The sequence below is a fragment of the Colossoma macropomum genome, unplaced genomic scaffold, assembly GCF_904425465.1.
Source record: "Colossoma macropomum unplaced genomic scaffold, Colossoma_macropomum, whole genome shotgun sequence".
In the NCBI taxonomy this organism is placed as follows: Eukaryota; Metazoa; Chordata; class Actinopteri; order Characiformes; family Serrasalmidae; genus Colossoma; species Colossoma macropomum.
The window spans coordinates 213,649-228,215 of record NW_023496039.1 but is presented as its reverse complement, the minus strand read 5'-3'; the positions used below and the strand labels follow the sequence as shown (position 1 = coordinate 228,215).

The window sequence follows — 14,567 nt, the reverse complement described above, 5'->3', positions numbered from 1 at the left end:
CTGTAGACAGTTCTGTGATGCGTTCTCACTGACCCTCTGTTTGATGAATAATAAAACACAGTTCACTTTATAGGAAGACTTTTTTTTTTTTATGCTCTCTGTCCATCTTTTCCTCTATTGTTTTCTCTTTCTCTCTCAGTAGTGAAATAGCGGTTTTGAATAAAAGTGTGGATTTTGAGTAAAACTTGTCATTAATGTAGCATAAGTTGCATCCACTCACATATCTGCATTCTTAAGAGGCTAGTATTTAAATAGTGCCTACTGCTAGTGCAAGATCTGGACTAGGGAAGTGTGCAGTGTGAGTGTTTTTCTCGTATTTTTGCGAGTTTGTACAGTACTGTGAAGAAGTCTTAGGCATCTAAGCAAATTGTTTAAAATCATTTGTCTTGGCAATGAGTGTTTTTGCATGTAAAGAACCATGTATCATTATAATAAATGCAAATGAATGTAAATACAATAAAAGTATCTTGAATGTCTTTAAAAAAAAAGTACTTACCGTGTAGGGGTGCGGGAAAAAATCTATTCTTAGATGCATCACGATGCGGACGTGAACGATTCTGAATCGATTCACAAATGTCAAAAAACTATTTTCTAAATATTTAATTTATAACGTAATGTTGACGGAACGCAAAAGGCGGAACTGGGAAGTGGGTAAGTGCAGCGCCCGGACAGTCTGTGGCGACACATAACAAAAACATGAGTGAGAAATCCGACCGGCTCCCTCTGCATTAAAGCCAGGTTAGGTCAGGAGTCACAACCCAAATGATAAGAAGAGCCATTTTGTCCTTTCAACAAAAATCAAACCAGCTTGGGAGCCACAACATTTAATGTCCAGTATGTCTCAGTATGCGCTGATGTCCTAGTATAGACTAAACAATATAAACAAAAACGCAGATTTACTTTGCTGTGCTTTAAGCTTTAGCCGCTTTCCTCTCATCTCCGCAAGTTGATCAGTTAAATGTCTCAGCGTTCGACTGTTTTACGAGACTGAAGTCGCTTCTTATTCTCCAGATTCTTGTTCGAATTTTCCCGTTCCACCTTAAATGTAACTGAGGCGCCGAATGTAAAGGTGGAACGGGAGAATTTGAAAGAGAAGCCGACTTCAGCTTCGCCACTTTTTACTGTGTGACAGTTTCTCGTTGCAGATTTTACGGACCAGGAAACCAACTGCGCTACTTATAAATGCAAATAACGCATCGCTGCTAGGTGACCTGCAGTCTGCACGGCAATTCTCAGTTGTTGCGAAACAGACACTTTACTACGAGACCAAAACCGAAGTTATAAAATCACTAAAGAAAACAGGTTGAATAGCTGAAACGTGCTGCGTGGACAGCTTGCTTTAAAAGTACCAAGTCACTTTAAATAACAATAACACCGAGTTACTTAGTCACTTTAAAATGTATATTGTCTCTACATTCTGTGTATATTTTGTGTATATTTAATATATTTCAGTTGTTACTTATTTACTTTCTGTAGAGTGATTAGCTGAGCCTCACCGCAAGCATTTCAATGCATAAATGTCCTGACATGTTGTGCAAGTGACAAATAATCTCGAAACTTGAGCTCACACAGTGAGAAAATAGAAACGCTGTATAGAAAAAAAAGATGCATTGAGATGCATCGATAATCGTTTTATAATCGCATCGCAGCCCTCTGAATCATAATCGAATCGTGAGGTGCGTAGAGATTCCCACCCCATTACCATGTGAGCTAGTTTGCCGAACAAAGCTTGACTCAAGATTTCTCCTCGATAACCCCAGCCACCTCGTAGTTTTGTTAAATTACGTCAGCAGGACACTTGATTACATAATGAAGTATTGATTAGTCAAACCAGGTACTAGATGACAACCACCAATAATACCGGGCTTCTTCGAGGAGAGGTCCGGAAAGGGTTAAACAAACACACACTAATAATGTTATTTGCATAATTGTTATTTATATCATAATATTTCATGAGCAAATAAACAGTTGATGTCTAGATAACCAGCTTTTTAAATCTTTCTCGAGTGCCTGAAACCTTTTCACAGCACCGTACATATTATTATGCTTTACTATTGCAAAACATGAGGGCCTTCATGTGATTGTGTTGCCAAGGATGCGTTGTTAAGGATGTGACTGGGAGTTAGAGAGAGCGTGGCCCATTCTGGCACGGACTTTTGGCTAACTAGGCTACTCTAGCTGATGCTAGCTAGGTCCAAGACGTTAGGAAGTGGCTCACTGAGGGGGTAAAGCCCTCGTGTAGATGAGTCCTCATCAACATCTGATGATGTGCTAGAGAGCTGTGGTGTTAGCTCACTAAAACTTAGGTTGTACTGATTATGTCGATTGTCTAAACTATGCGTATGAACTTCAAGCTCTCGGAAAAGCCAGGTTTGTTAACTTGGGCTAATAATATGCGGTTAATTTAAGTAAGTAGGCTACATTATGACAGTCATGCTTCGCTTTAGGCTGTGTTTTATTCAATAAAGGCTAAAGCCTTGTTTATGTTTGAAGTTTTCATGGATCGTGTCTGTGATTTAAGATTTTAAGATTAATCACAGACTAATAATGGTCTGTTATTGGTCAAAAGTATTTGCTACAACATGTATCCTTAGTAGCCACCAGTTAGCACAATGTCTTTTTTCACAGTGCTAATTGGAAGCTAATGGCTTTCATTCATTACTACCAATATCAGCACTATTGTCTGACCCTTACCTTTTAGTTAACTTACATTACGATGAGTTTAAATGTCCAGATAGTCAAATAACCATGTCAGTCCCTGGTAATCAGACCTGCTTCTCTGTCCACTCTTTCTTTCTTATCATTTTCTCTTAAATCTTCAATTCCCTCCGTTCTTTGTCTTTAAAACTTTCCCTCCTCTTCCAAGTTTGTACTTCTCCCTTATTTCTCTCTCTGTTTCTCTCTCAGGTGGGATGAAAGAGCAGGATCTCATGTGTATAAAGCTGCACGGGGTGAACAGGATCGGCCTGAAGAAGATTATAGACTTTATCTACACCGCCAAACTCTCGCTCAACATGGAGAACCTGCAGGACACACTGGAGGCAGCCAGCTTTCTGCAAATCCTGCCCGTGCTCGACTTCTGCAAAGTGTTCCTCATCTCCGGGGTAGGAGATTACCATCACACGCACCACATGTACACAGATTACCACCTCTCACACACTGGCCTTCTTCAGTAAACACAGTTCAAATGTATGAAGGGTACAGGTGTTCTAATTTGGGCTCTTTTCCCTATAGTTTGTTCCTTTGGCTCTGAAGTTTGAATCACACTGTTAATTACTTAGAGCAGTGCTTTTTAATCCAGACCTTGGGGTCCGCCAGCCTGTGTACTTTGTTGTTTGTTCTGGCTCCCGAGGCACCTGAGCAGGTAATCGGCCTTCTACAGTCCTTGATTACCTGGCTGAGGTGCGTTTGGAGCTGGAACAGAATAAAAATATGGACTTGATGTGGGGGTCCGCAAGGATTGGGTTGAAAACCTTTGTGTAAATGCTGGTCAAGACTCTGATGTAAGGCTAATTAAACAGGCAAAGAAGTCACAGTCTTTACAGAAAGATCAGAAGCTGTTCACTGAACTAGAACTTTCTGGGACAATCTCTTAATAGCATCACTGACTTTAGCTTATAGAGTTGACCTGTTCATACGGCAGGTTCTTTTGTAGCGATTGTTGCTAGGTTAGACCAGCTTTACAGAATATTAGCACACAGCTTAGCTTCTGTCAAAATGCCCACAAAATGCGCCAAGTCTGTTATTAATTTCAAATGTTGTTTATTTTGTATAAAGCGTCACAATGTTAGAATAGGTCTGTCACAAAATCAGTACATAATCTATTGTACCTATACCACCATCTGCTGAACTGAAGTGACCCTAAGGCAGGGGTATTCAACTATACTACTTAACCATTAATGATTAGTCCATCATGAGGTAAAATGCAGTGAATTACATACATTTTAAAAAATCAGACAAAATAAAAAATAAAGGCTATTCTTTATGAGCTTTTCACACTCTTGTGCTGTCAGGGATTCCACAAGCACTCCGTTGGATCATTGATTTTATTTAAACTGAATTTTGTGAGTAGATTCATTTCAAGTGATCTAACATTAAACATTTTCTTTTGACTAGTGCCATGGACTGAACAAATGAGAAACATCTGTTTTGAACTTGGAACAGGAAGAAAAACAGTTCTTTTAACACTCCGTGTTCAACTTTTCTTTAACAAGCCTTGTTGTTCCTTCACTACGCTATAAATAGTAAAAAAGTATTTGGAAATTATTTGCTTTATCACTTGATGTCTAGCCCTTTTTCTTAGCTTAAAAATTAGAGTTGATCTTTGTTTGGGGAAAAATGTGTACCTATCCTCATCCTGCATGCTCACGTTCATCATCTTCCCCCAGGTGTCTCTGGAGAACTGTGTGGAAGTGGGCCGTATTGCCAATGCCTACAACCTCACAGAGGTGGACAAATACGTCAACAACTTCATCCTGAAGAACTTCCCTTCATTGCTGGGCACGGGCGAGTTTGTCAAGCTGCCCTTCGAGCGCCTGGCTTTCGTCCTGTCCTCCAACAGCCTGAAGCACTGCAGCGAGCTGGACCTGTTCAAAGCTGCCTGCCGCTGGCTGCGCTACGAGGACGGCCGCATGGACTACGCTGCTAAGCTAATGCGCAACATCCGCTTTCCGTTAATGAGCCCGGCGGACCTCATCAACCACGTACAGACAGTGGACTTCATGCGTACGGACAACACTTGCGTCAACCTCCTGTTAGAAGCCAGCAACTACCAGATGATGCCGTACATGCAGCCGGTCATGCAGTCGGAACGGACTGCGATCCGCTCGGACAGTTCGCACCTGGTGACACTAGGGGGCGTCCTCAGACAGCAGCTGGTCGTTAGCAAGGAATTACGACTTTTTGACGAGAAAGCGCACGAGTGGAAGGCACTGGCGCCCATGGACGCTCCCCGGTATCAGCACGGCATCGCAGTCATTGGCAACTTCCTGTATGTGGTGGGTGGCCAGAGCAACTACGACACTAAGGGCAAGACAGCCGTGGACACGGTGTTCCGTTATGACCCACGCTATAACAAGTGGATGCAGGTGGCATGTCTGAACGAGAAGAGAACATTCTTTCACCTGAGCGCGCTCAAAGGGTACCTGTACGCTGTGGGAGGGAGGAACGCGGCAGGAGAGCTGGGTGAGTCAGCTGGAGGGGTTTTGGCTCGATCCCTGGTGGATGTGGAGTGTTTCATTGGTTCACAGTTCAAGCATTACTGCTTCGCTGCTGCTTTTTTGCTCAGATCTGATCTTTGTGCCTTGACGCTTCACATTCAGATGTGTGAGGCTGTGTTCACACTGCACATAAGTGGCCCAAAGCTGTTTTTTTTTTTTCTATATGTGTGACACAGATTTGTTTTTGTATGACAGTGTGACCATCAAAAACACACTGAATCTGAATACTGGTTTGGGCCACCTTTATACATAGGACTGAAATCTGATATGCGGCAATGTGACCTTGGTCTCAGCAGTCATCGCTGAATTCATGTGTCAGTCCAAATCATCTTCGTTTAATTTTGCATGGGAACAAAGCTTTTATTGCAATGTTATCAAAACGGCTGTTACTATAAACACACTTAGCATCTTTTGTTGTGGAGAACGAGTGAGACGAGCATGAGCAGCATAAACTAATAAGTACTTTGCTAGCATCTTTCATGAAGACAGGTAGGATTGTTAGTTTTGGAGTCAACTCTGCTTCCGATTCTAAGTGAATCAAAGAAGTTGTTTCCAGGAATTAATTCCACATCATAATCTGCATTCAAAAAAAAAGAAAAGACATAAAGAAGAATATATTAATTTTATACTTTATTTATAAATGAAGACATAGAGAACTTGTCATATTAATTATAGTTGACCTTGGAAAACAAATTTGGAGAGCTAATGCTATATAAATAAACTTAGCTGGCTAATGGGGGGGCTGGATAGCTCCTTCAGGTGGGCAGATGTTTGTAATCTTCATTACAAACCTTACGTTTTACTTTTCCAAATTGTCTAAAGTAAAATGCAGTTGGACTATGATTGTGGGTGTTGTGGAGTTGTGGAAGGATGTATTTTTCATATGGTGACACAAGGGGGCGTCCCCTATAGACATCCCCTATTTCATATAGACCCGGTATGTCAAACTGGGGACCTTCCAGGCCAAAGTGCTGCGGAGATGAACGTTTACCCTCATCTAATGCTTTGAGTTCAGTTCATGAAGGGCTTGCTAATTAGCTAATGAGCTAAATGAGGTTGGTGTAGTGTAGTGGGTGACACCTCTGCCTTCTGCGCTGTAGACTGGGGTTCAATCCCCTGCCTGGGCAAGCACCCTACACTATACCAATAAGAGGCCTGGGGCAAGACTCCTAATGCTACGTTCGCCTACCTGTGTTAAAAAAATAAATAAATAAATAAATGATCAAATTGTAAGTCACTCTGGATAAGAGCGTTTGGTAAATACCGTGAATGTTAATGTAAATCAGGTGTCTTCAATGAGCAGTGTGCTGAGATCTGCAGTGTTTTGGCCCACCAGGACTGGAGCCTGACACGTGATACAGACTGTCTAAACATCGTTGGCAAACTTTACCGTCACTGTGTTGATTCAAGTCCAAAGCTTTGAATTTGACTTTTTTGACACAAAAAAAAGAAAGTGAGCTTCATTTCTCCATTTGATCAGCTTCCACAGTAACTTTGCTCTTTTCTGTAAACTTTGTTAAGTGTGGTCTGGTGGTCTGGATGCTAAGTCTGCTGTTTGTCTTACTGTTTCGACAAGGAGTCTTTCAATCTTAAGGAAAAGGAAAGAGTTCAGCTGTGTTTGTTGGGTGGACATGGCAAGAGGACCAGAGTTCTTTAGTGCATATGGTTCAGTTCCAGAGCGTGATCTGTTCAGACTAATGTCAGACATAATTCACATTAAAAGGATAAAATGAGCAACCAAACAACAAAGTCAGATTTGGGTATTAAATCGGATTTGGGTCAGCAGTCTGAATGTAGCCCAAGTGACCCATATTAGACAGTGTGAACAGCCCACAGGGACAGGTTTTATGCTATTATCTCTATAATGCTGCTGATACTGGTCCACAGTTCAGGTCCAATATAAAGAGTGTTCCCCAGTCTGTATTATGTTTAAGGAAAAAGTCATATTTGGGCAATTTCAGTCCTTCTTCAGCCTTTTTTATGTGGTTCTAGATTGAATAATTACCTGGTTTGTGGCCATGCAAGCTTAATCGGAACTGGAGATGAAATGATATGAATATTTAGTCTGATGATTGTAGTGATGAAAAGTATCACGGTTATCAGTATTATCATGGTGGTGTTAAAATGTGATGAAAATGTTCAAAAACTACTGATACACAGACTGAAATCACTTCACCAATTTTTATATTGAAAGCCATAAAGACAGTTAGCAGCACTATGCACTAAAGATTAAAGCAGTAATATAGCCAATACCTTATGTAAACATATGAAAACCATAGCCATAACATTAAAAGTGGCACCATGTGGCCATGAGAGGTTCAAACACTTTGAACATTCAAATGTTTTATGGTGCTTTTAATGTTAATTCAGTCAAGACTCAACTTAATATGACTGCTTATCCCAATAAAGTGATTTAGGCTATCAGAATGTCTTAAATGTTCTATTATCCCTTAATAATTTTTACAAGCATTTGCTGATAGGAATATTTAGACTGTGAATCTATCCTACCTGCAGTTTTAATACAAGGCTGAAATTGACTTCCTGTTCGCCTGCTTCTTGTTCGGATTTCCCTGTTCCACCTTAAATGGTGAAGCAGTTACATTCTGGCGTCTCAGGCGTTATAATAACTGCTGCGCCATCTAAGGTGGAACAGGAGAATTATGATAAGAAGCTGATTTCAGCTTTGTAGTTTTGATGCTGATAGACATTTTGATTAAGGTGATTTAAGTAGAATATCCTGCCATTGTCATGTTTACACTGTCACAACAGACCTACATTGCATGCTGCGCCTGCATCTGGAAGACTGAGGTGCTCATTTTGGTTGATGCTGGACAGTGTTTAACGTGAGGTTTTTCAAAGTGGTAATGAAATTTGAAACGATAATACTAACCATCTGTAATTTATCGTGGTTTACGATGAAACCAGTAGCCGTTTCAGGACAGGTTTTTTTCACCAACATGCACGCACACGTTACCATCATCCTGTCACTGTGTGGCAGCAGCGACAAAATTAAGTGTCAGCCTCTTAATGCTACAGAAGCAGCTGACTTTGTTACACAGATGCTACAAAGCTCCAGATATAAGTTCAGAAACAGTCTGCAGGGATTATTTGAACATCAGAGACCGTTTGCTCTGCCTGAGTATATATTAAGTGTGGTTTGCAGTTGGATTTGTTACAGCTTTCACGGTAGTGTAGCGTCCTTTAAACTTCCCTTTTTTCCCCAAACTTTCTGTATAATTTAAATTAAGATGTGAACAGTTATTCAAAGTAGTTTGATATGAAATACTGTCAGAATTAATCACAGTGGTGGTGATGACGTGTGTGTGTGTGTGTGTATGTATGTATGTATGTATGTGTGTGTATGTATATATATATATATATATTGCACGATGCCTGAAACATTTTTGCAATAGTTTTTAAAACATTTTGGCCTAAAACCTATTTTTGTACAATTCATTCATGGTGTAGAGGTACATGCAGGGCATTATAAGGCAAAATAGTCACCAAAGATTTTTTTTTAGCCCAGATTACCCACAATTTTACCATCAACATTACATATAAAACTCAGACACTTGCGGGTTCACTGGTGGTTTTGGATAGTGAAAAAAAGGCTATATTTGCATCCGTGACCCCTGATATTAACATTAATGTGTGAAACATCTCTGCGGAAGAGGCTACAATCAGTGTCCACATGATGTTCATTAGATCATGAAAGACACAAACTGATTCTAGATCAGTAATCTGCCTCCTGAAATAAGTACACACCCACAACTGAAGTAATGGTGCTCACAGCTATTGACAGCTGTTGGGGAACTGTTAGCTTAATTGTTTTCCAAAGTGCTACCTGGTCATAAAATTATGAGCAGCATTAGCATATTTAGTCATGTAGCCCTTTGAGAAAAAAAAATTGTCATAATTGATGTTGAATGAAGTCATATTGTATAAAATCAAAGTGGGGCTGGCAGGTGTGGCAGAACAGGTGCGAGTTACAGGTGGGGAGCGCCGGAGAGAATATCTGTCATGCAGATCAGGGAAGAGCTGCACTCAGGCTGCAGAAAAAGCTCATACACAGATGCCACATTAAAATACACAAATCAGCTGATAAATGATGGATGAGACTCTGACTGTTGTAGGGCTGTAACGATGAATCGAAGTTGATAATGTTAATAATAGTCCAACAAGTTAGTTGTTATCACTGCGCTTGCGCTTCCCAACTAACTTTACATCACTAATTAAAGGAAACGCAGATTGATACTGCAGTACTAAATTATGGAATATTTTTGGTTTCAGAACATGCCAACTTTTCCATTGCTCGTTTTCATGTTTGTAAGTGAAAATAAGTTTTTAAATGATTAAACATGTCTGCACATTTTAATGCATAAGTGCTGTTTATTTGATAAAATTACAACAGTTGAGGAAAAAAAAACAAGACATGAAATGTAGCCTAGTACAAAAGTTGTGGCACGTATTATATTTTATGTGATGGTTTTTTTTTCATTTTTCCTTCCCAACATGTTCAATATATAAACAAATTGAACCAAATTAGCAGAAAATGTTGCACTCTGTACAGCAGGGGTGCCCTTACTTTTGTGGCTTGAGATCTACTTTTTCCATTGGACAGGTCATTATGATCTATCTTAAAAAAAAATGCCTTATCCTTTTTTAAAAGCTTTGAAACGTTTTAAATGCACTTCAGTGGCCTTTATTGATATTCACCATTACAGGGCAAAAAGCTGACAAATCACACTAACTTTATTCTGATGATTTGCACTGAATGGTGCCAGCTGGTTTGTGTAGTCTGGACCACTTTTTCTTCCCGAGTTCACTTTTAGCTGGGAATTTGTTGTCATATACATGAACTGGCTACCGATAAATGAAAACTTTCTAGGTCACTAGAGAGGCAAACTCGCAGCAGTGCTTTAGGTGGGCTGTAGTGTAGCTACGGTAACAAGCAGTAAATAAAGAGATTGTGGCCATATTTTACAAGACTCAGTCACATTGACCTGCATGTGGCCAGAAGCAAGAAAGTGTTGAAATTTGATAGGCTGTTTGAATGCGGCGCGATCTACCAACATGCACTGTGCAGTCGACTGTTCGATCGTGATCGACGTATTGGCCAGCACTGCTGTAGAGGATGTTTTAACTTATTTTCACTTAGAAAATCAACAAAACTTTGGACCTGGGCTGTTCAAACTTTGTGCATACAAACTGTGTGTAATGCAAACCATCCGTAAAGACGAGAATGTCTACACACAAACAGAAACAGCGGTTACTCTGCCGCTGTGCCAATCCCACTAAATTACACGTCCGGCCTCTCACATAAACACCACTGACCACACAAAGATCCTGACAACTAGAGAGTATCCTGAAATCTCTCTCTCTCTCTCTCTCTCTCTCTCTCTCTCTCTCTCTCTCTCTCTCTCTATCTATCTATCTATCTATCTCTCTCTCTCTCCCTATCTATCTGTCTATCTCTCCTCACACTGCTCCTGCTTGACTGCCCATGTTTTCATGGTTTTTGTTGCCATGGTGACAGGATTCGTGCCAGTCAGGTGGATTTTATTGCCTTTATTAACTTAAATTAAATTACTTTTTGTTTTCCTCTTCTGGCCTCTTTTCCCCCTTTTTATTTTATTTTTGCTGTCTGCATAAAACAGGAATAGAAACAGCAGAACGACAGGGGACGATCCCGCCTCGTCATCCAGCGCAATGCGAGCGTCACATGACCCTGAAAAACGAAAGATTGCTCACGTGTGAGGTCATCGTTAGGGGACGGACTCCCAGAGGAAATTTAGTGAAGCGTTAGGACAGGAATAGGTTCCCATGACAATAGTCTATTCTGAATGAGGTCAGACGCCGCTGACAGACTCCCGAGAGAACCGGAGCCCATTAAATGGTCCTTATGGACAAGTTCATGTGAGGATTTTGATTGTTTTTGTACTCATGAAGGTCATCATTAGGCAGCAGATGTGTGGGCACATTTTTAGAAGCAAAATAAATAAGGTGTTCGCTGATTGTTAGAAGCGGATGTAAAAATGTATTTAAGGTCAGTGGAAAATATTAGAATAGTCCTTGTTTGTTTCTATACTTAATAAGTACTATTTTTGGAGTGTTTCTGCTTTACTTAAGTATTATTCAGATTAATACTTTCTCATTAGAATTACATTCTAAAGAAAAAGACGGTTCACTCGTTACAGTATTATTTTGACCTTCAAAGTAGGTGTTTCAAAACTCAAACGCCAGACTTTTCTCTCTTTCTCTTGCCAGTCAAATTTCTGTGCATGTTTGTTTTTTTTGTTTGTTTTTTTTTGTTTGTTTTTTTTTGTTGTTTTTTCTTGTTTTGTTTGGGTTTTTTCCCCCTACGACCTCCAGTCAGGTTCATTTTGTAAAATGACCGTCCATTGCTATGATCATTTATCTTTCCGTGAGGACTGGTACCACTGATTAGTCACCGCACCACAGACCACCAAGCAATAAATGTAAATGTTATGCACATATGAGACGAATGACTTGAGAAATGCCTTAAAAATTAATAATATTTAAAAATTATATATTTATATATTTAAAGTTAAAGATTTACTTTACATGTTAGAAACATTTCAAAAAGTGAAAGGGGATTGTTGCAGAGTAATAAGTCACTGTTAACCTACCAAATAAGTTTTCTTGAGCATATAAATTGGTTTCTTCGAAAACATAAATATACACTGAGATACCCAAGCCGTCAGAAAATGTAATTGTACTTCAATCCAATTTTTTTTTGTCTCTTACCTCCCACTAATAGTAAGATTTTGACAAAGTTCTCATGCTTTCATGTTTCTCTGTATTTTTCCACTCCAATATTCAGTGAGGTATGCACTAATTTATTTATTTATTTATTTATTTATTTTTTCAACAAAATAAAAGGCTTAGGCTATTTTCACATGTTAAAAGTCCCCTGTGAAGGCTTGGTGTGTTATTTTTGTCTGAAGTCCACTGCTGTGCAGATATCTCCTCTAGTCAGAGGTCAGATTTACACCTCTAATCATCAGGGTGCAGAGGCTCTGCTTCCGTCTTAACAGAACCAGAGGCATGTCTTATTTTTAGCCGTGAAGTCATCATTATCGGACGGCACGCTGGAGACAGTGCTGTGTTGAGAGGCTGAGGTCATCCTTAAGGGACAGTGGGACTGTATTTAAAGAGCAGTAGTCTTAACTGAGCTTAACTCAGGCCTCGTGAGAGAAACGCTGGTCTTAGAAATTAAGTCTTCATCTCCGCTGCCAAGTCCAGTGTTTAAGAGCTGCTCCTGAGGTTAAATGGCCAAGGAGAGAATAAACAGAACGAGAATCATCTAAACAACACTACATTTTAATGCATTTAACATCAAATTACACAGTTCAGTGTGCTGAATCGATCTAAGCACTCATGAGAACATTTGAATGGATCTCTGTGAACAGCTTGGATATTCGGGCTGACAGATTTAGTTCGCACTAGTGAATCGTTGTAGTCCGTAAGCAAATCATTGTTGTCCGCAAATGAACTGTGAAGTCACAATCAAATCATTATCGTCTGCAAATGCACCTTTTACAGTCCATAAGCAAATCATTATAGTGCACAAACGAATCATTTAAGCACAAATGAATCATTAGGCCCACAAACGAATCATTGTAGTCTGCAGAAGATTTGTTATAATTTGCATCTGACTTGTTAGTCCACAAATTTATGATTATATTCCAACAAACAACTCATTTTAGTCCACAGGCGAGTTGTTATTGTCCACAAATTAACATTTGTAGTCTATAAACTAATTGTTGTAGTCTGAACATGAAAAGTTATACTGGTCAAAAAATGCAGTTTATAAACTAAACGCTTATTTTGCACAGTTTGTCTGATTTCAGGCAAAGAGAACTGCTGCTTTCTACCTGCATTATTCAGTCTTAAATCACTCTCCAACAAAATATATCTGAAAAAACAATGAATTATTTAACCAGTAGAACACGAGAGGGAGTGTGTTATCACGAAATAACATCACGGCTGTGATTTGGTCGCCGTAGATCATCACAGCTGTGATGTGATTTTGCGATAACACACTCCCTCTCGTGTCATACTGCTTTTATACAACAGTTAAACGAATAAAGTAAGAGATTAATAAACTGGGCCGTGAACGCGGCGTTTAATATGTTTTAATGTTGGCAGTTTCTTCCGCCAAATTATAGTTCCTTAACAAGCAGCTTGTTGCTACGTCACGGTAACGAACTCCGCTCACTCACTGTACAGCCAGTAATTCGTTCTCCAGCTCCTCACACTAAATTCCTAAACTGTCATCACCACTGAGCAGCTTTTTTGTTTTTTATTGCGTCAGTTTTATGGCTCAGTCCGATTTGGTCAGACTCTGAAGACGAGACTGCACGTTTAGTGAACGGTATTCGCTTTATTTCTGGCTAACTCCAGGTTTTGTAGGTGTTCTTCTGTCACAGCTTCCGACTGAAAAGCTGCTCAGTGGTGATGACAGTTTGGGAATTTAGTGTAGCCTCATCTTCAGAGTCTGACCAAATCGGCTGTCGGTCAAATGTAATCTTAAAAGTATCCATTTTCTGTTTGTGGCAAAGTAAGAAGTAAAAACGTTCAAATGGCTTGAGCGTCTCCTACAGCTGTCAAAGTCGTTGCTTAGCAACGGCGTCTTAGCGGAGTGATGCAGTGTTTGTGAAACGGCCGTGATGTTATGGCGAAATAGCAGCGCGGTTAGAACGCTTCTCAACCAATCAGCTTGCATGGCCGAAACTAACTGTTGTATCGCATAACTTAGACACGATTTGAGGCCAGTGTGATTGGCATGCAGTTTGCACAGTGCACGTGGCCAATGCAGCTAATAGCTCCAGTACAAAGCTAAATAAGCAAACCTCAGACACCAAACGTCTTGGCTGATGGACTACATTTGTGTTGAGAGGAGTATTTTTTCTTTTTTATCTAAATTAATGCTTTAGTGAAATGTTCACTCTGCATTTTTAAATATCTGAAAAAAACAGAATGAATTTATCTGACAGGTAGCTGAAGGTATCCCAGACTCTACAGGGCGCATGCTGTGTGTGTGGAAGAGAGATGAAATGTCGGCTCTCTCCTACTTCATCCCTGTGGTCATCCCTTCTTGATTGCTCTCCTCCTCTCTTGAGCAGATGGAGCGATTCTCATCGTTTATTCCTGCTCCTCTATCTCTCTTGTTCTGATCTCATTGATTGAAGCGAAGCGACCGTTCTTTACTTTTCTTCTTAGCTCTTCTTTAGTGTTCTCACTCGACCTACTTTTATCTAATGCTTGTTCTCTCATGCTTCCGCTTCTTTATTTCTTACTCCTTCTTTCACTACTTCTTTTGTT

The 14,567-nt window shown here is 39.9% G+C and overlaps 1 protein-coding gene across 6 annotated transcripts in view; it reads left to right on the top strand.

Annotated features, from left to right (window-relative positions):
* Positions 1 to 14,567, top strand: part of klhl13 (kelch-like family member 13) — a 103,880-nt gene that overhangs the window by 78,739 nt on the left and 10,574 nt on the right. For all 6 annotated transcript variants that reach the window (XM_036564727.1, XM_036564732.1, XM_036564731.1 and 3 more), the window contains 2 exons: positions 2,908 to 3,104; positions 4,389 to 5,184. In XM_036564727.1, coding sequence (XP_036420620.1) covers positions 2,908 to 3,104; positions 4,389 to 5,184 — 993 coding nt within the window. The remainder of the gene's footprint in view (positions 1 to 2,907; positions 3,105 to 4,388; positions 5,185 to 14,567) is intronic.